Below are 23,190 nucleotides of genomic sequence, written 5' to 3'. Positions count from 1 at the left end.
AGAAATGCCCGATTCCTAAAATCGGTATAAATTACTTTTTTTGTACATTGACCGAAAACTATTACTTGATTTTCATTTTCAAAAACTGTCTTATTATATACAAGCTACGAAGTGAGATGCTATTACAGTTCCAAAGATTCACCATATTCCGCCTTGGATTTATAAAACAAACAGTTTTCCAGTTTTATTTTTTTAAATATAAATACAGTACACTCTCAGTAATCCGCCGCTCGATTATCCGACAACTACTATAATCCACTGTTATGTTTGCTAGTTGAAAGCACAAAATCAAGCTCTATAATTCGCCGTTATTCGATTGTCAAATTCATGGGACGGGTTTATTTTGGAAACTTCTCCTTCGTAAAACATACGTTTATCGCATGAAAGTAATGTACCCGGGAGGAAAGTGCCCAAGGACCACATCACAATTATGCCATACTCCAATGCAACCGGGACATAAAAATGAAGCTTTTAGTCATAGGAAAAGCCAGGAATCCTAAGCCATTCAAGAATATATGCCTCACTGAACAACTGGTTGTGCAAGTGATTTACTGTTTAATATTTAGTTGATAAACTCAGTTTATAAATATGTATAATTTAGTAAATACTTATTAGATTAGACTTTGAAGATTTTGATTATAAATAAAACCGTAATTTGCTAGTACAAATTTCTCAAAAAAAACTATTTTTTACGAAAATGTATGCACTATTATAATCGGCCGCTTTCACTAATTGGACACTTGTCTGGTTTTTGGGGTGGCAGATTACTGAGAGAGTACTGTACTATTTTCCTACTGGATTATTCTCACTACATACTTATTATTCTGTTACAGTAGCATCCTACAAGACATAGATTGTTTTAGTTATTTACATGATATAGCCAGATATAGTTCTAAAAGCCACCTTCGATTTTTTGAGTTTTAGTCATTGCCTATAGCATTCTCAGTGAATTTTGTTTTTAGATGAAAACATAGGTTCTACATAAATATTGTTATAAGAGTCTACATTTAAACAAGCAGTATTCTGAAAAAGAGCAAGAAGTAATGAGGCAAATTTCGAAACTGGAGGCCTCATTTATTGAAATTATTCATGCAGTTAATTTTATGGAAACGGTCATCACATTTCATCTGCCAACACTGTATTATAAAAATACATCTTATAGTTGCAGCAAAGATGAGAAATATTTATATTTGGAAGATGAAAAGACAATAATAATATCTTTGGTGCATTGAATAATGATGTTCTACCATACCCAAAAAAAATAATGCAATATGAAGCGCCAAACTCTCAGTTCCAATTGTTTAATTATAATATCATAATAATTATGATATATTAGATAGCAAGATTGTCATTTGAGCTTTATGATGAGCCATTTTCAGTTTGAATAAGTTCAACTTCAATTCAAATGACGAACACCAATTGATGACTCAGAACCAAGCGCTTCATATAAACTCACTTGGGTGCTATATTGATTTATTTATTATAATGACCATTAATTGGACTCCATTGTGAATTTATAGATCAATATTTACTGACTAGCACAACTGAACATTGCTTCAACGTAAAATACCCAAAAATTTAATTTTCTCCCAATTTTTTTTTCAGAAATACTAAAATAATTATTCTCGTTTTGTTAAAATGTAAATCATGTGAAAAAAGATGACAAAACTGTATCAATGTTGAATTCAAGCCTCACTCAAAAAAACATGCATCCATGTATATTTTTGACTGTTCAAATTTATAGAATTCAATTTAAATGGTGTCATGGTTCTTTTTAATGTCACTTGATCTATAAACTCATAAATGTCCAATTATGACAATATTTACAAACCTTGCAGTGTATATTATATACTATTTTCAAATTAAAAGACTTTTTTAAGTGAAAATAGAATTTTCTTCAAAAAATACAATAAATATTGAATCAATCAAAGTGATGTTTCTTGAGGTATGTAAATAATCAAAAAAATCATACACCCACTTACTTGTATGTACAAGTTTACATTTATCTGTGCAACTAGAACAGTCTCTCATATGTAGTACTTTAAAATTGTATGAACATACCAATATTGAATCAAATCAAAAAATAATAAATTTTAATGTATTCACACATAACCTCACAAAAAAACATTACTGAAATGAATTTGTACAATTGAAAATTTACAAGTCAGTAGACTAAATTTATATAAAGTAGGAAATAAACATCAAAATAGCAACCAGAAAGTTTCGATTAAGACTATCACGATGGCTATAAGACAGATATTGCAAGTCCATAAATCAAATATGTATAGTGTGTCAACAGAATTTTAATGATCTCGCAAAATGAGAATGATTCGCTTCCTTTACTTATAGGATTATTACCCATGCAATATCTAAAAATACTGCAAAAGTGGACATACAATATACGTGACTCATAACAATCAATGCGACTATGTATAGTAGTTATAGTGGGTGGAATGTTCAATATCTGACCTGGTCCTGTTGTTGGTACTGTGCAGGAGGATACTGCTGATAAGCCGTGTAGTCTTGAGTGGGCTTGCCACCTCCGCCCACCCCTCCTCCCACTCCGACTCCCCCGCCACCCCCGAGGGAGCCTGGCGCCCCTGAACCACCCCCACCGCTGCTACCGCGTCCGTACATCTCGCCTGAAAAAAATACATAGCATTATTCTAATGAACTAGCTTAGCAACACCCCATACTTTTTTGGAAATTAGATTGATGTGCAATCAAACGGAGCCTGATAATAACTTTCTTACTTTTATACACAGCTTTCTTCATTCATAGTACAAATCGACATACACCTTCCCTCAAACAAATTATATAATTGTTTGTAAACTTTTGTCGCTACACAAATGCACCACCATTTGTTTGAAACTCAAGGCATACACCAGTTTGAAGTTGACATTTTAAAAATTTGCATGTTTTAAATTTTAAAAAAAAACAACACTGCTTTCCATGGCTACCTATGATGCTGTCAAGGATATTTCAACCCAATGATACGGCGAAACATGGCCACATTGAGATAGTATAAGAAAATTTTATACAAAACAAAACTCCTATTCTATGCTGACAGCATCTCCACTAAAGAAAGATCTTCGCTCGAGGGACCTTTTCTGGATTGTTGCAGAGGAGCTGCTAAAGTCTAAAGAATAAAGTCTGAGCGAGCAGGATGCCTAGCAAGTACTAGGAATGAAGAATTCTATTTTAATTATGGATCCAATAGATGAGTTTCCTAGATCAGACAATGCAAATATAGATGTGTCAGAACCGAATTCGGTGTGGGTATTTCAGATCTGCTTATATAATATAATGCATTAGGTGCATTGTCGAGTTGTACAACTTGTATGCTTGGATTGATGCCTAGCTTCCAGGGAAAAAGTAAAAAAGTTTCTGCAGACAGTGGTACAATTCGAGTGCTTAAAGTCAGATAACGTTATCTACAAAAAAGTGTTTTTTTTTTTGTAGATAACGTTATTTTACATTTACGGCTACATGATAGTCAAACAACGTTATGTCAATCTTTTCTAATCTCTTATTAAATCGTCAGTAAAGTTTAACGCTAACTACATAAGTTACCCTTGTTTTCATATTTTTTTAAAACTATCCCTATAAATTTTAACATCATCATAAGCAAGATAAATGTACAATACACAATAAATTATAAAATATTAACATTAGGTTTAAAATAAACATTTCCCTTGTTGAGTTACAAGAATCTAAAATAACAATTTTTGGCTCTCCTGTTAAGTTGCACTTTTGTAGATAGTGTTGTTTGACACTAAGCCCTCGAATTGGACATGTTTTCAATCTGCAGTGGAATACAAAAAAAGAGCAAGCATTTTAAAAATATTTTAAATGATTATATATTCAAGTTTATAAACGGTTTTAATAGTTTTTTGTGGGCAGATGTATGTAGGTATGTAGTTAGCTTAAATATTTCATATTATGAGATGTAGAGGCATCATAGATACTATCTCAACGAGAAGTATCGGGCTGAAATGTTCCTAATAGTATTTTAAGTGGATGTTCTACATCCAAGTTACAATTAATTTATTACATACATACTCATTTCATACTTAACAGCATGACATTCAATGACACTGAATCAATTTAACCTAAGTACACATTCATTACTTTTCTTACAAATTGAATAATGTGACATTTTCTGTGCATAACCTAACCTGTAGAATGTACAGTAAAACCCCATTGATACGAACATGGTTAATTCGATAATTCATAAAATCAGAAAGCCATATTTTTTTAATTTCGTAATTTGATTTTCTGTCCTGTCAATTTCGAATTATCAGGGTTTTACAGCACAGTGTGAAATCAAAATATTATTTATTGCAATTAAAGCAAATTAACTCCAAGCGAGGTAGCCATTTGATGTAAGAAATGAGCACAATATTAATACATAGTTTATTAGTGATTTTACAGTTACATTATGGACTAATATTCTTCAAAATTCATATTATGAAATATAGACAATAAAAAATTAAAACATTAGTAATAAAAAGGATTTATGATACCAATGAGGCACACACTACCACAAAAATATTATTAATGTTAGTCGTAAATGATTTTATATAAATCACTCCAAGCAAAAACACCAAACAAAATATGTTAAATTAAATGTCAGCAGTATTAATACTTTCTTTTTAAATTAAAGTTTAAAGTTAAATATTTTAATCATATAAAACTCATTTATCAGCCATAAACACTGGTAAAAAAGAAAAAAAATTACACACACTATGATAAACACTGTATGCAAATACTATCATGTTGTTTTTCTAAGAAATTGATTTACTGTAGTAAGATAAGAAATGTTGTGACAAACAAAATAATATCACCATTTGCAAGTTTTTAAACACACTGATAAAAAGCATAAACATACAAAATTCGGACAATGGAACAATTATATAAAATCACACAACCAGATTAAGAAATATGTAGCAGAAAAACCCCATGATGACATGTGTACTTGTTTGGTGAAATATTATCAAGACAACACAGCACACTAATAATTTTGGGAAAACTGATGGAAAATGCACATGATAAAATCAAGTTTTAAGAATATTCTAAAAGGTAATAATTAAGCTGAAGTTAAAGAAAAAAAATAACATGTAACATTTATTATGTAGTCAGCATTTTTAATATTTAGTAATTTTAAATAAATGTACTTATTTATTTTTTTAATTATCTTAGCATAATCTGTTCACATACAACTAAAACTGGAATATGGATTGTTCAATGTGAGATTATAATTATATTCTGGATATTACATATTCATCGATGCTTCAGATATTTTTTACTGTATAATCCTAAATACAAGCCTGGATTTATGAGGCCTTCAGATATAATACACAATCCTTAGATAGCAGCTACATATATGCGTTGGTAAATTATTTTCCCAAATATCGTCACCGTTTTAGCAAAACCATCTATGTGCACTTTCTCAAATTGTGCAGGAGAAGGATAAAACTGAATAAAAAAATAATGTTACATTTAAACATTAAAATTATGAAGAATGCTTTATTATAATCAGAAAATGGTCTAAGATTATTATTTTGTTTACAAAAATCTTTTATGTTTAATACAAAAATAATAAAAATACAGTTTGTGATGTCACATAAGTTGTTTTGACCGTTTTGTAAATACACATAGTTTAATTTATTCATCAAAATGTGAATAATAATAAATTCATGAAAAACTGTTACATAAATAATAGTTGAAATATACATAGTGCATTAGTGATAAATTGCAATATCATTTTATTAATTATTAATGCAATAGTGAGATGATATTATATTTATAAGTTCGTTTACTTTCTATTAGCAGGTTTAAATGTTAGGTTATCGTAGAAATAGTGGTGATCTTTCTCTATTACACTTTTTAATTCCTGAAGATGTATGTATTTCGACTGCGATATTGGCAATGATTCATTATATATATTACAAAGGCAGTCAAACGGTTGCACTGATAAAGTTGAGTTTGTAAAAGATTGTTCCATCTGGTAGATACTGTAACATTTTAATATCATATACAACAGGATCTCCGATTCGTTTTCCTGGTCTGATTGAACTTAATCCAGATTTAATCTTATCCATAATTCTTAAAAATTTAAAATCAATGACATTAATTTTATAAGGTTGTTTTGGTCTTGCTAGCCGCATACATGCTATATAATCAGATGGTGAATATATTGGAGGCTTAAAATACTTTTCTTAGGTGGCATGTGCACTATCGGCCTCTATCATGGTGTGGCCTTTTTCCAGAAAAAGCTGTTGAATCTCGATGTTTTTTCTCTCTAAAGATATAACTTAGAGCAGTAGCGAATAATTTATTTCGGTTTTGATATCCACACCCATCCGATATTAGAATTATTTCATTGTATTGTCCTGCTTTCGATGAGATGAGACAAATTCATTAGAAGATACATTATGAAGAATGTATATGGTGAAATTGTGTAGTTGCAGCTTTTGTTTATAATACATTTGTGCCTGTGTTTTGGACATAGCAGCACACTTTGGAGATCCATTGTGATTACTAACCGTCCAGTAATACTTCTGGTACTCTCCTTCATTTCATTTTTGGTCTTCTAGCATCTTTTTTTTTTTTAATAATGTGGCTATTGTATTTCATTTCTGAAACATTCTTCATTTTATAACTACAGCAGATGGCAGTGATGGCACACTGATCTTTACGTGGTTGGTGGATACTGATTTTTTGGTGGTAAATATACTGGAGTATATTCTGCTGCTTTATGACCATTTTCCAGAGACCATTTTTTATATTCATCATGCATTTGTATTTTGGATCGGAAACACGATTCCACATACACCCTGGAGGTATTTTCTCTGCAATGATGGCTGGGAACTTTGGAATTAGATCCAACCATAATGTAACATTTTTCCACAAATCTCTCCGTTTTGATTTTTGGTTGCACTACCAATTATTTATCTTCAGTCAGATTCTTATTACCTGTCATTGTTGCTTTCAATTGGCCACTGTCATCGAGACGTTTGTAGTTGTTTATCCAACTTTTAAATTAATTCTCGCCTATACCCTATTGACCATGTTGGCATCTTCCAGAAATTATTGAATATTTCCTGTCTCTCTTTTTGAGAAAGCATCTTTCAAACCGTCGTGCAAGACCATAATGCATAGCATATAACATAGAAACAAACAATGTGTAGCCAAACTGTAAAAAAACATTACACTCTCGATATCAAAATACCATCTATATGTTACTATAATATACACATAGTTGTTTTTGTGAACCGTGGTTTTTGAACCTTACACATAGCTGTTTTTTATTTTTTGAAATAACTTCGGAGCGAGTTTACCCAACACATAGATCATTTTACTGGCCTATAGAGAAAAAAATAAGGAATGACTTGGTATTTAAAAGTCATTTTTGATAAAAGTGACACATAGATGGTTTTGCTAAAACGGTGACGATATATGAAACATAATAATTCTGGCTTCGAAGGGAATATTTATTGGGAAGAATAACTTCATAATATGAACCCATTAAGAACATATTAAATGCAAGTTATCCTTGAATCGTGTTTGGCTTCATGTATATACATTGTTTTAACTTGTATGTAATCATGTCATATATACGTCAAACTCCTGATATATTCATTCAGTTGTATATTTACTTTGTTACATATTACGTACTTATATTTAGGATTATAAATTAACTAATTCCAAAGATTGTGGAGAACCACAGACAAATATTATTAAAACTTGATCATGGTGCGATAGGATGTTGTTAATGATTAATTATTATTGCGGTAAGGAAAAATGGCTTTATCCCACAAGGCGACGGTGATGCTTAAATGGCAGGGGGCAGAGAAAAGGCTTTTGCGGGATACGAACCGGAGCCAGACGAGTTGGAGTTCTGTGGCATGTTCCAGCTGTTCCAAGTGCCACCGGCCGACGCCCCACCCGGACCTGCTCCACAATTTCACAATCTTATTTCATATGCATCACCCGCCTATGCCTTTCCCCGCCTCCGGATGCAACTGCCCCATCCTATGACCCTATCCAATCCTTTCCAATGATTTACATCTGCATGTCTTCGTCAGATTTATATTTTTGTTGGTATGTATTTTAATACCAAAACTGTTTAAATGTTCACACTGATAACTTTCAATAACAATGTTGTTCACGCGACCTGGCCTGTTTCATTCATCTCAATTCATCTCATTCATTCATCAAAATCAGGATTCGCTTTATATTACAAACCGCACATTTAAAACAGACTGCCCTACAAACTTTGTAAGTAAAATAATATCTCGGTCATACTCTGACATAACTTAAAATTCGTGTAAATATAAATGATCATGTATGTACTATATTTTTAAATGGTTAAAAAAAAGACGTTGAGACTTCCGCATAAAACAAAGAGATGAAATGATATTCATATCCTAAATATAGGTTCCTCCATAACATGCAAAATATAGAATAACTAAAATCAACTAGATCGGTAAGAACCTTGATCCCATTAAAAGCTTCATAATAAAACTAAGTAACAAGAAAGATATGCGTAGAGATGTCTGAGTGATGACAAAGTACAAATATTGAGTGGTGATGAAAGAAAGGGGGCTAACCGTAACTGCCGTATCCTTGAGTCTGCGGCGGATGTTGTTGGTAGTTGTTGCCCCATTGGGGAGGCGGGCCCTGAGGTCCCGGAGGCGCTCCCCAGCCCTGATAGGATCCGGGACCACTGGGAGTTCCGTATCCTGCATACGATCCTTGTCCTGGGCTAGTTCCCCACCCTTGATATCTATAAGTAACAAATTACATTTAAATTAAAAATATTACTTCCAAGATATTATTAATCTTCGATCGCACATATTTTTTAGGTAAGTTAGAAAACGTTAAATAGACAATCTTATTCGAAAGAAGTACAAATAGCATTTTCGCAAAGTTGAACATTGATGAAGTGGCCACCCGCCTGGCTTATTTCAGTTGATTGACATAGATACACATAAAATAAAACAGGCAAACTTTCAATATTACTTTAAATTCTTTCGATTCACAAATGATACTCGTTAACTTACAGTTAGTGAACACTTAATTATGGTCTCATAAATAAAAGGCTGTCATACATTTCAATTTTCAGTATTGAAGTCGGCAAAATATATGCTGTAGTTTTCAGATAATGCTGTTATTCATGGTCAATATATTACGATTTCACATAAAGCACTCTAATTCAGCTATTCCTTTAATTTGTCAAGTGAAAGCCACCCACGAGAATAGGAATAGAAAAATTAAAGCCAACATGAAAGTTGACTAAATAAATGCATTAGTTTACCCGTGCATGATGTTAGGCCCAGCCATGGGCATGTTGAGAGGCGGACCGCCCATCTGACCGTTGTGACCCTGCATCATGGAGATGGGGGCGCCGGCGGGGGGACCCCACTGTCCTCCGTCGGCGCCTCCGCCTCCTCCTCCCATCTTGCCGCCTCCGCCTGACCCGTCTCTCGGCTCTGCCCTCTTTATCTCCACCTGTATTCACCATTTCACTATTATTCGAATGACAGCCATGAGTGACTTATAAGGATTTGTCATATTTGTTGTGCCTACTATGGCCCATAAGTTACACATTATGTGAATTTAATTAGATAATATTGTTAGCAATTGTCTGGAAAGCATGCTCTAAATTCACATGTGAAATGATTAAATTTAAGAAAAGCAACTCATGCGCTATAAATAGTACAGATTCTGTGTGGTATGGTAGCTGGTGGCGGCTTTTTGAACTACACATTTCGTACTAAGCAATTCCTACCATGTTGCTTTTCAAACCAACAGCATCGCATCAACGCTGTGTATGACGGTACATTACGTTATGCAAATAATGAGTTTGCATGTGCGACCCACCTAATTTCTCTGTTGAGTGAGGGCGTTACATGCTTACATTTGGCATACCATTCAATATTTTATATAATGTGATGAGCGAAGTTCAAAATTCAAACATTGTGCCAACATACATGTTGGTATATTGCAGGCTTACAAAAATTTATTTTATAGTCATCAATATTGTGTTGCCCTAGCAAGTTAATTAGCTGCCGAGTGGTACCGCTTATTTCGAATTTCATAGCAAATATAATCCCACACCTGACTGTTTTCATCTTTTAATTCTTGAGTGTTCTAGAATAAGACGATATAACTATGTATGTAATGTGTCTCATGTGTTAAGAATTTCATATTATTTATGTGGGTATTCAATAATATTATGTACCTGCTTTCCTTTCAGGTTTATGTAGTGCTCTTGCGTTACACGTTCAACAGACAGCTCCTCCTCAAATGACAAAAACCCGAAACCTGTTATACAAAAGTAAAATGTTAAATTTATTACATTTCCAATAGCAGCCGGAATATATTCATTTCGCCTATAAATTTTCAATAGACATTCTGTATCTCCTATATCTCAGTTTCTGATGGAATATTACTACAATTATCAGATTGAGATAAGATTATTAAAAAGTTAACTAAAAAAGTATGGATTTGTTATCAGTAAAATTGTCGATAATGGCAAAATTAACAGGAACAGTGTATTTATAAGGTTTACATAAGACTACCAAACTTAATAAATTACGTATCATTGAAATCATTAAAATTAATATATCCAGTTAGACCAGCAATTCCCAACCGGATCTGGGAACCTAAGTGGTCTGCGAGTGGTGTCAGGCCAGGGGATTCGCAAGAATTTGTATAAACTTCTTGGTGGGAAATTAAAGAAATATTTAACATCACCTATTTTTAAACAATGTGTTTGAGAGTATTTACGGTAGGATTAGATTCATTTCAATATTTGTCAATGTGTGTATCAAAAGTTAAATGATTTTGTTTACACTAATAAACCAGTAATAAAATAAAATTTGAAACTAGATTGCAAGGGAACTTGCAAAAATGTATATAAAATATAAACTAATGACAGACTGCATGTTAGACAGAGGTAAATAATTATTGCATAACAAACAAAAAGAATACTTCAGACTCGGTCCGTTAGTCAGTGTCATCAATTTAAAGCAGTATATTTTAAAAAATCAATTTTGTACAGAGAATTTTGTTTCATTCTTATGCGGAGGTCTCTGTGGTTCTATCAGAAAATTTTAGAATTATTGGACTAATAACTTCATATCAAATATAGATAATTATTTTAATATTTATAGGTGATAGAATAAATTTAATCACCAACGTTATTTGTGGCAATTTACTTTATAATATTTTGAACAAATTCCTGTAATTAAATTATATTTTATAAATCAAGGTGAATGGTAAATAACAGTGCAGTACTGTGTCTTTGCCACTGATATACCAATAATTGCTTTCTACAAAATTTACATAAGTATTCATATCAATTTATATAAAAATTGTTAAATAAAAACACATTGAAAAGAATAATTCTCACCCCTGGACTTCTTCTTTTCCTGGTCGTACATGATGACCACCTCCATGACTTTGCCGTAGCGGCAGAAGAAGACTCTGAGGTCGGTCTCGGTGATGTTGGAAGGGAGTCCCCCGAGGAAGACCTTGGGGTAGCCGCCCCCGCGCTTCGGCTTTTGCAAAGTGCGAGGATTGCACGGCTTCGGATCGATAGTCCTGCATCACAAACCAAATCAGACATTATTGCTACAGTTTAATCACTGCACTGAACACATCTAATTTTTTGCATGCAAACTAACCAAAGTTGTGAAAATTTTCAAGTTTGCTTCCTACCGCGGTTAGTACGTCTACTAAGTATAAATAATTTTTCAATGAAATTTTGATTGAACTGTGCATCTTCTTTCTTTCGACCATGTCCGATCCTGATAGGATCATATGGGCCTCCACAGAGTGGAGGTTTGTATTAACAGATTTTATTTTTACGAGAAATGGACGTCAGCCACTTGCTCAACCTATTAGGTCCATACTCTGACTCATACACAAATTGAAAAACAACGTATACTTGCCAGACCCAGGATTCGAACCTGGGACCCTCGACTCTATAGGCCGGCGTTTAAGCCACGCGGCCATCGTGGGTGTACTGTAACTGTGCATCAGCTACTATCAAAACTATAATAGAACAGACTGTGGTGTTTTTTTTTTTCAATAACATCCAAATCCAAACAATCCACTGCAGCTTCGCTCAGATTCAATTGAAGAAAAAAGCAGCAAATCCGGTGACCTTTTCGAGTGGTAGATTTACAGCAATATTGTATTACGAGATGAATAGTTGTTTCACTCTCATTGAAAGGAAGCCCCATAAAGTAAAACTTCCTCTTTCCCGAGAATGAATTTAATTTTCCACAAACCGAACGCCTCCAAATTATAAACAAAACTTGGACACTGCCTGGCTGTGGCCGCACAACTCAAAGCTATATTCATTCTTGACAAATTTTGAATTGAACAAAATTGTTAAATAACAGAAAGTGTACACCTACTTTATCTAGAGCAGTTTTCTTGACCATAAGAAACAAATTATTACAAATGTCCAATGGTTGCCGGCTTCCAGGTAAAAAGCTTGAAGATATCTCAGCAGTTTTTAATGCAGTGGCCGCTTGCCATGCAGAAGCAATTTAATAATATGCAGAATACATCACATTGAAGTGATTAGAAATTGCTGTACTTCGAAGCATTGTTTGGGACTGTCTTAGAGAATGGTGATATTTGACACGCTATAGCAAAAGTGTTCTATATGCCTGCTGCGGTCACAACCATGTCTATGGGTAAAGCAAAATGTGGTAGATTTACCGTCCGTCAAGGGTGTGCGGGCCGCTGTTGAGGACGACATTGACGAGGGAAGGCTCAGCGTAGGTGACAAATCCGAATCCTCGTGAACGTCCTGACTCGGAATTCTTCATGACGACGCAGTCGATGACGTCGCCATAGTGCGCAAAGTAGCGCTGGAGGTTCTCCTGGGTGGTCTCCCAGGAAAGGCCGCCCACAAACAGTTTTCTGTCGGAGAACCAATATACCAGATAAATCGAAAATATACTTGTTTTAAGCCATTTTATTTATTTCTATCGATCGGAACTTTGAGTGCTCAACACTGTACAGTGAACAATATAAATGTTTTACCTGCATTCTCGCTTCGCAACTAACAAGACCTGGCGTAAAATGGAAATAAAATTATGACATAAAATTTTGGTTAATGGGTTAAGCAGCCCTTTTCGAACTTGGTGGCTGCGAGTAGCGATAATGCCAGATAATAAGAGGCATGAATGAGACCAATACTATCTTTTGCATCAGTTTATAATAAGCGACCTATCAGTGTGATGTGAGGTAGCGTCTGCTATAATCATGACATAGTAGTCACAGTACTTTATCTAGAATTACGTATGAAAAAAGACAGAAGTTCTAAGTAACTAACTCAATTAAACTTTCATCATCCATCAAAGAGCGACAATCACATGACACGTTACTCCGAGAAGTAGTGTCGCATGTCACACACAACAGTTCCACAGAGCAGATGAGCTGTAGGACAAGATCACTGATCTTGAACAGAGTTATATTAAATTCCATCCTACTGGTGTTTATGAGACCTTTTGCTGCATTTACATGTTGTCGTTGAATATAAAAAGTAAGAGAAATGAAAATATAATTAATATTAAATTCTACAGGTTTTTTAAAGAGGTTTGTCGATAGCTATTTCGGTTGTAACACCATTATCAAGACTACGAGATAAGAGATAGTAGACTAAGAATAAGACTAAGAGATAGTCTTGATAATGGTGTTACAACCGAAATAGCTATCGACAAACCTTTTTAAAAAACCTGTAGAATTTAATATTAATTATATTTTCATTTCTTTTAAAATGGAATTCTACCAAGTAAATGCTAACTCAATTAATAAAGGGTAAGCTTAACTGTGCCCAAGAAGCTGTATGAAAATAACAGTTATCCGAAGGAAACAGAATCTTGCTATAATGCACTAATTATATTTGTATTCATTACACGAAGGATCTAAAATTTCATTTTTCTTATTGTTCACAACTATTACATTTTCAGTAAATTTTATGTCACATTTCTATTCATCATTTTTGTAGGCCCAAATCATGACCAGTGAAATTGTCAGTACTTAAAAATTATACAACACCCGCCAGGAGACAACAGATAAGTCATACTAAAGTTTCTTATTCAAGGTATACATTTAAAGTAAATTTGTAGTGATTCAACTTAATCTGTAAAAGACTGTAGACAAAAAAAGCTTACAATACCCTGTCTTTTGACATCGTTGTAATATATATTAACAATATGATATTGCCATATATGGCTTCTTTGATTTGAGCAACCAATTTTCCGATTTCTTTTATGACTATTCGCAGGTAATGGGACCCACGAAAGAATTTAGAAAAATGCCGAGTGAAATAATTTTCCCATCGAGATTAAACGTCTTCGTGTGATGAAGCTTAAACCCAAGTGATTTGATAACCAATATTAAATATTAGGATACAGTACCAAAAAAAAAAGGAAAATATGACCATTACATAAGAATGTTTTATTATTTTTAATACTACGTATTGAATTATTTGATTACTTATAAAATATGAAAGATCCAAGTAAAGCTAATTAATTACAATCAAATATACATAGAATGGTTTATTCAGGGACACAAGCCAAATTTAGTTAAAAATGTCAATGTGAAATGTTAAATAATTTTAAATCAAATTGGACTTTGACCTTCAATCCTAACGGTTATAATGCTAATTGATAAAATCTCTCCCAACTGACATCTGCGTTATCAACAGGTCTTGATGAGCAAAGTGAAAGGTTGAACGGAAATTATAAATGTGTGTCATGTTTACCCCCACCCCTGCCAAGAATGCAACACTTGACAAAACAAGAGATAAATACTAACTTATCATTTCTCTTTCGAGTCATGATTCCGTGAATAAAAAGATTATTTGTCAAAAACACAATTTATTTTATAAAATAATATCAATGATATTGGTTTCAGAAAATCAAATATTGGAATGAGACTTTGTTATTAGCTTTTTGAATGACAATACTAAGCACTATATTTCATACATATGCCCGAAGTGGAGTAGTTGTAGAGAACCTGTCTAGGAAGCCATGAATACATGTTCATATCCCGCATTTGGCAGGATCCATGTCAATGACATGGTTAAATGAATAACAACCATTTCTCTGAGACACAAGATCTATTAATATAACCTCCACACACATGTATAATAATTTACCAACAGTTGACTATAAGAATTGTAACTGAAATATTAGCTAAATTATATCTTTAAATAGTAATAATTATGTAACAAAATTTCACTACTTACAGAAGTCTATTAATAATTTTATTAAGTGTAAAAAATAAACTTAGGTAAGAATTCATTGAGCAATGGGTTCAAATCTTATGATCATAATCATACTAATGCCTATTTAAGTGATTATTATTGTGATCCAGAGCGAATGGCAAACAGCCATTCCTCGTAAAGAAAGTTAAGATAATACCACAATGTGGAGTCGTATTATAATCCGCCAAGGACCATAAATATTAATGTCAGTGAAAATTAACAATTTAATTAGCCAACAGGTTTGTTATTGATTTGTAACAGATAGTGGATATAAATCTACTACATTGTTATTATAATGTGCTTTGAAGAAACCTTTATTATACAGTGGTTTGAATTGAAACCCACAAGTAGTTGGGAAAGTAACTTTAGAAAGTAAAATTTTCGTTTTATTATTTTTCATTACAATGTTATGATATAATAAATAATTTGTGATATGGAATAGAAGATTTCAATGGCCAGGCAAATGTGTGTATGTATTATGAAAATATTGGAATGCAATGAATATTGATATAAACATTATATTTGCTGAAAATTATTATTATTGGTCAAGACAGTGTGGTTGGCATAAATACGTTAAATGAATTATTTTCTTGGTAAATAAAAGACAGCTAAATCGCATATCTGGTGATCGCGTCATAATAACTGTCACATCAACACTTTCCAAGCAAATCAAATTACAGTACATACACACATAGGTACATAATAATATATTGCGAAAACAGTGATATCGGACAGTGTGCAATTATTAATTTCTTCACAAAATAATATGTAAGCATAGGTACTTAAAGACGTCATACGAATATTTGCAAGTTTACACAACCTAATATTTATTTTTAATATGCCGATATTATGTACAATTAGTGTGAATTATTATGGATATATCTTCAAAGATAATGTAGAAGAACATTAAACAATCTATGACAAATGCCAATACATTAGTAGCAATTGAGTGAAAAGGCAAATAAAACAGATTATTTTCAAAAGAAATTTGCATAAATTTACAACCATTTCTACCTTATGCTGTCTAAATTAATTCGAATCGATTAAAAAATGTCATTTCTATGGTGAGCAGTTTAATTTTGTCCCGTTTGGAAAAATCATGCGAATATTCGAGAGCCCTACGATACAGGCGTGAATTAATTGATAAAATTTGATTAAATGTAAAATTTTCAAATCGGCCATGACCGTCCACAATGCCGAGTCTACACGAGAAGCTTGGGGTCGGTGGCCGTTCACCGGCATCGAACGTGACGAAGGCAGATTATACCGGTTCATATTGCACGACTTTTTTGACAATTGCGTACTTCAGGACACAATACAAATATTAATTACTAACAAAACTACACTTTTGACATATCATAGTATCGGCCGATGCTAATATGCGGGCCTATTCCGGTTTATGAAACGTGGTTTCACTGCCAAGCCTGCAGCATGACCTATAAAAAGCATATTATATGAGCTTACGCAAAAATGATCTATTTAAAAGCCAATTTTACTTACCCCTTCTCATCATCGTCCATTTCTTGAATCATACGCATAACTTATTGACGAATAAAATAATAACTAAATGGTTTGCACCGGTAAAAAGACACCCAAAACCACACAAGCATAAACCTACACGATTATGGCAGAACAACTACATCCGGCTGATCAAAAAACTACCGCTGATAAAGTTTTCAACGCACGCACTTTTATTTATATTTTTAGTCTACATACAATATAACTAGCAGATATGATTATTAAATATTATTAATAATTATATTGTAATTTTTGGTTTACTTTATATATCAATTTTATTGATAATTGAGATAATATTTGAATAAAGATGCTTTTTGAAGTATTGTCATTTAACATTTTGACATATTGTCCACTAGATGGCGCACAATTATTCGCCGTGTTGTTAGTTTTAAAAATTGTAGAGTGTACTGCTAGTCGCAAAATTGCCGTTTTCCATTGATTTGCTCTTGCCCACTAAATATGTGTTTCGAAATGTACATAATTATACTCTCAATATGAAAAAAACATCTAAAATATTAATAAAAATGAAAGGAGTTAGACCTACATTAAAACTCTTATTATTCTTGTTGACTCTAAAGTCCCTTGAGATGTTGATCGTATTTTTGCCTTGTGTTCTTCTGTGCTGGCCCCTTTTTACCCCCTTTGCTCCTCGATTATTTATCTCTCTGGCTGTTCATCTTGTTTAGCAGGCTGGCAGGACTGACGCTTCTATCGGAAGCGTCCTTTGTCTCTGCTCATTCAATTTGATATGTCTCAAGGAAACCAGGTAGGTGTTCTCTGGACTTCAGAATCAACAAGAATAATAAGAGTTTTAATGGTAGGTAAAACTCCTTTCATTATTCGCTATTGACTCTGAGTCCCTTGAGATATCTGTTTGTCATTACCTGGTAAAGCAAGATAGATCCTGCAAGATAAGGTGGATGGAACCTAACATCAGTTCGGATTTCGGATGCGACAACATGGCATTTACTATCGAGGTTTCTTAATGATTTTGGCACACAAACTACACTACTTGATGCTAGGCAAATGAAAATTGTGCCGGCTGAGAGAATATGCCTTATTGAAAACTATTCTTCTACCCGCATCGGCTATTGCTAATTTGAATTCGGCCAGGGCTTATGAAACCGCCTTGCAAAAACCTTGGAAAATTCTTTGTAGCGCAAGGCGGTGGTGATTCTGATGAATATTTTGCCGTATTCATTGGGAACTGAGGACTGCGATTTGTAGCCGAGTTTTTTTCCCGTGGTAAAAGAAATGTCGCATAGGACTGATATTCTTAGCATATACTTATACTATCTTATATGGTTGCAGTCATTGAATCTGGAAGGCATGAATCATCGTTGTCATGGCACCATTTATTATTTTTATCCTTTTTATTACATCAATACAGAAATTAAAAAATGCATCTCTTCCGGCCTCGTTTGTCATGATCCCCGGAAGGTCTCGAATGTCCGCATCTGCCATCTGTAATAAAAAGTTCAGGTTGTACCGCTCCTTGCTAAAGATTTGACAATCTAGGAGTAAATGTAGGACGTCCTGGTCACTTCCGTCGTCGCATGGACACTTTCCATCAGATGTTATTTTAAACCGGTGCAGGTATGCTCGCATGACTCCGTGACCTGTGAGAATCTGAGTCATCTCAAAACACAGCCCTTATGCACCCTGACGTGTCGCGCTGCTGAAATCGAAGGTAAAAACTTTCGGGTCAACTCCCCTGTCGATGAGTTTATGTATCGTGAGTTCCATTCGTTTTTCACCATATCTGAAATTGTAATTTTCGCGTAGCTTAGAGGACATCTGTCATAAGCTATCGCGGTCTTGGGTTCAGAGGCGCCATGTCGAGCCAATTTGTCGGCTCTTTCATTTCCTTCTATCCCGGTGTGTCCCCTTATCCACTTGAAGTGCACCTCGGGGTGGCGCCGTCTCAGTATTGCGGACTCGCTGTGAATAGAAACGACAATCGGATTAGTAGACAAGGGATCTCCAATTGCTTGGATTGAGCTTTTGGAGTCCGAATAAATACAAATACTATGGTTTTCGGTGAGCTTTCGTTGTATTGGATCTGGGCCTGCCCACTCCAGAGCGCATTGAATGGCATAGAGTTCGGCCTGCATTACCGTACAATAGCTAGCAAGGCGGTACTTACGAGCCGCTATCTCACCGCCATTAATGTATGCCACAAACCCTGCACCAGTTCGGCCATCAATTTTGCTCCCATCCGTGAAAATCGACATGTTATTGCATTCGTTGCTTTCCAACGTTGCAGGATACGAAACTACTTCAGAAAATAGTCTAACCGGGTGTGGCAGCCTTCTATAGTCCACCGGTTTTTCGTAAAGCCTATCGTCTTGCAGAATACCTGCGAGGCCCTCCTCGCCCTTCTTAGCTCTGTAAGTGAGAGCGATTTGTTTTAAACGTAAATCTAGAGGCATAAGTCCTCCTAGAGCTTGCGTTGAATTTAGTTAAGCCGTGCGGCAAGCTCTGCATATTCGTATCGCAGGATCGCTAGTGCACGCTGAACCGTATTGAGTTTTTTTGCTATGTTTTTCCGTTTGGCAGCTTCATACCATATGCTGGCCACATACGTGATCATAGGCTCAATAGCACAAGTGTAGAGAATTCTAAGAGCTTCAGATACACCCCATGTGGGTTTGGGCATTCTTGCTAGTTTGAGTGAAGTCACCGCTGCTCTTTTGCAGATGCTATCCGCGTGCTTCGACCAATTTAGTTTGTCATCGATTACTACCCCTATAAGTTTAAAATCCCTAGAAAAAGATAGAGGTTGCCCATTCATCACCAGCGAAGGCGGGAGACGCGCCTCCTAGTAAAGAATAAGGCCTTCGTTTTCTCCGCGGAGAAAGACAGTTTGACCTTCCTTCCCCAGGCCTCGACGCTCTCCAACACGCTGTTAGTAATGGTTTCTAGAGAACCAAGTTCTTTGGTTTCCACAATTAGCAATACATCATGAGCAAAGGCCTGTGCGTGTACGCCTTCAGGAAACGGCATAGAGAGAAGATCGTCGAGAACATATTCACAATATTCCACAGGACAGGGCCGCAAGACGAACCTTGTATGTATCCCTTTGATGTCTCTTTGGTAGCAGATGCTCCAGCATATTCAACGAAAACTTCTCGGTCAGATAGATAGTTTTTGATGAGCCTGAAAATGTTAGCGGGACAATTTTTAGATTTCAACTGTTGAAGAAGATACGGCCACCATGCGTTGTCAAATGCGCCTTTGATATCAAGAGATACCGCCACTACAAGCTGACCATCGCGGTAAGCCCCCCTGATTCTATCAATTGCTGCATGAAGCGCGTCTTCAGTACTCTTTTGAGGGGTGAAATCGTACCGGTATTCGCTGAGCAGGTGTTTAGTCTGAAGTTTCCAGGAAACTCGATTAATAAATAATTTTTCGAGTACTTTGCCGAACACGGCAGCAATCCGATGGGCCGATATGACGAGACTTAGCGTAGTCGTCCTTTCCCGGTTTGGGAATAACCACCACTCTAGCTACCTTCCAGATTTTTGTAAAATGACCAATTCGCAAACAAGCATTATAAAGAGCGACAACTATGCTAGGAACAGTTAAGAATGAATTGAGACAGATATCCGCCGTGAAGCTGTCGTGTCCCGGAGCTTTAGCTGGATTGAACAGCCTCATTGTTCTTTCGACCTCCTCGAGAGTGAAGTTCTCGTCGTCATCTTCCTTTGAAGGAATCGAGGCGGCATTTCGGATCAAAGTCTGTTGCTCAGTTTCGTTTGCAATATTGTCGTCTGGAAAAAAATACGCAAAAAGAGCCTCTGCAGATTCGAGAGCGGAAGAGGTCATGCGACCGTTGATTGTCAGAGTTTCAGACGGTTTGAACGCCTTACTTTTGAGCATTCTCTGAAGACTAGATCATAAATTCTCTTTTCCCTGAGCCGAGCAATGGCTCTTCCAGCTTTCTAATTTCGCTTCCTCAATCGCAGTTTCATACTTATTCTTTGCGGCTTCAAAAATCTGTTGAGTGTACGGCCGTCGAACCACGCCTGAATTCCGAAATTTTGTCTTTGCTACTCTAAAAGCCGTCTTAAGTGTATCCAGTTTCGGACTCCACCATGGATTACTTTTTCTTTGGAATCCTTCGCCCGAAGAGCGCTCCATCGTGCTCTCGCATGCCGACTCGTTCGCCAATGACCATTCTTTGACAATGTCTTCGAGCTCATGTATGTTTGTGACTCCTGAATCTGGGAAATAAGTGCAAGCCCAAAATCTATCCAGTTAGCCTTGGACGTCTTAAACAAACCTGGTCGCTGTTGATTGACATTTGAACTTTTGTTTGCAGCATAGCTATCTGCGGCCTGTAATGAAAAAACAATCGCATTGTGGTCGGATCCCAGCGCTGCATCACGACATACTCTCCAATTTTCAACTCTGGCGAGCAGAGCGTTGGAACACGCAGTATTATCAATTTGGCTTTCCAACTTACGAGTTCCTCTGATCGTTTCAAACGTTGGGACAGAACCCTCGTTTAATACGTTTAATACTCCTAAGTAGTCGAGTTCTACAACAGCGTAACTGTATGAACTAAATTCGGAAAGTAAAATGCAGTGGATTAGAGATGACGTTCGACGCACAAGAATAGCTGCCTTCACTGGATACAGACTGCTCGGCTTCTGAAAAATGATACCTGAAAAAAGCGACGAACGAATTTGACCCGTGTTGCCAGTGCACGGTTCCTGGATTAAAGCCAGGTCCACGTTATTAGATTCCATATACCTGATGAAAGAGAATGTGGCGACCTCGCACCGTGCAAGATTCGCATGTGCAACTTTTAGGTGTATAGCCATTATTGGTTTCCGAAGTCAGTTGCGGAAGTAGACTTGGCTTCTTGTTAGCGGTGCAATATGCATGCGCGCGATAGAGGACTGTGACCCGTCGGAGCCGTCAGATGGAGCCGCCTATTTTTCCGTACGCAGTTGACGCATGTCAAGTTTCCCTTTTTGGAACATTCCGCAATTAACATGGGCTGTGTTGGACGCGAACAGGTCTACGTCTGGGAGTCCCCATCTTTGAAATAGGGGAGCTGTAGCCGGCATAACTAGGTGCCATTCTGGGATAATTTTGCTGCGTGAGAGATGGTCTGCCACGCAGTTGTATTTTCCTAGAAGGTATTGTGCAGTCAATGATATACTGGCCTGGCAGGGGATTTCCAGAATCTGTCGGCAAAGACTTAGTAGGGCTGCGGACTATGTGCCCCCTTCGTTGTTGATGTAGGCCACCACTATTTTGCTGTCGGTTTGCAGGAGTAATTCTGATCCCCTGAGCGTTTGCTCCCGGAGTTGTATGGCTGAGAGTACTGCATACAGCTCTTTTCGGTTGGAGTGCCCCGTGGATTGGCTTTGTGTCCATGTACTTGATAAGTGGTACTCGTCTAACTGCGCTCCCCACCCTGAATCGGCTGCGTCTGTGGTGAGGAAGTGATTGTAGGTTGCCCTGAGAATCTTTCCTGAGGGGTCCCACCCCTCGAATCCACCACATGATGTCCTCTCGAGCTTGTGGTGAAATCGATGTTGTTTGGTGAGGGTGGCTCCTTGATAATTGAGCGCTCCTACGTTGTAGACGTCGGCAATGCAACCTCCCCTGTGGAGTGACGAAGGTTGCAAAGTTGAGCCGCCCGAGGAGGCGTTGGGCCTGCCTGAGTGACCAACTGCCTTTTTGGATCTGAAATTGCAGGTGGTGACGAAGTGATGTGCACTTCTCTGTTGATAGATATTTCCGATTGTTGTGAGTATCCCACGTGATACCCAAGAACTCCCGCTGTTAGCTTGGAATCAGACAAGATTTTTTCTTGTTTATTATCCAGCCTAGTGCCTGCATGAAATCTATCATATAAGTCAGTTACGACAGAAGAATCTCTCTGGACTGATTTTCGAACAGAAAGTCGTCTAAGTAAGTGACGATTCTCATACTTTTTCCCCGGAGGTGTTCAGCCACCCAGTTTGTTAATAAGGCAAACAGTCTTGGTGCTGCCAACAGTCCGAACGGGAGGCATGTGAATTAAAGGAGTTCTCCTTGGTAAACTAGCCGAAGAAATCGGCGATGTTGTATAGCTATAGGTACATGTAGGTACGCTTGGCTTAGGTCAATTTTTACTAACCAGTCTTCCCTTTGCAGGAATGTTGGGACCTTGAAATGGTGGAACAGTTTGAACGACCTTGGTTGTAGGAAACCGTTTAGGCATTTTAGGTTGAAGACGGGTCGTTGACTGCCGTCTTGCTTCCTTACTAGGAACAGGGTTGAGAGGAAGCTAGGAGATGGTTCTGCCGATTACAATACTCCCGATTTCTTCAGTTCCGCGATTTGTGAAGTGATCTCCGGCGATTGTC

The 23,190-nt window shown here is 36.1% G+C and overlaps 1 protein-coding gene across 10 annotated transcripts in view; it reads right to left on the bottom strand.

The window, feature by feature from the left end:
- Hrb27C (Heterogeneous nuclear ribonucleoprotein at 27C) overlaps positions 1–16,941 on the bottom strand; it is a 29,925-nt gene extending 12,984 nt beyond the window's left edge. For 3 of the 10 annotated variants that reach the window (XM_085945876.1, XM_085945885.1, XM_085945881.1), the window contains exons 1-8: positions 16,802–16,941; positions 12,745–12,948; positions 11,423–11,613; positions 10,250–10,332; positions 9,323–9,516; positions 8,616–8,791; positions 7,882–7,956; positions 2,470–2,642 (exon numbers count right to left, since the gene is read on the bottom strand). In XM_085945876.1, coding sequence (XP_085802002.1) covers positions 2,470–2,642; positions 7,882–7,956; positions 8,616–8,791; positions 9,323–9,516; positions 10,250–10,332; positions 11,423–11,613; positions 12,745–12,948; positions 16,802–16,839 — 1,134 coding nt within the window. In that variant the 5' untranslated portion in view covers positions 16,840–16,941. Of the gene's footprint in view, positions 1–2,469; positions 2,643–7,881; positions 7,957–8,615; positions 8,792–9,322; positions 9,517–10,249; positions 10,333–11,422; positions 11,614–12,744; positions 12,962–16,801 lie in introns of all 10 variants that reach the window. The other 7 variants (XM_085945875.1, XM_085945877.1, XM_085945880.1 and 4 more) reach the window with 3 other exon arrangements.
- Positions 16,942–23,190: the final 6,249 nt, after the last annotated feature.

Source organism: Rhyacophila brunnea, unplaced genomic scaffold (genome assembly GCF_057557595.1).
Source record: "Rhyacophila brunnea isolate RB1 unplaced genomic scaffold, BYU_Rbru_1.0 scaffold_19, whole genome shotgun sequence".
NCBI lineage: Eukaryota > Metazoa > Arthropoda > Insecta > Trichoptera > Rhyacophilidae > Rhyacophila > Rhyacophila brunnea.
The sequence above is the reverse complement of the archived record's forward strand: the minus strand, read 5'-3'. Positions and strand labels throughout refer to the sequence as shown.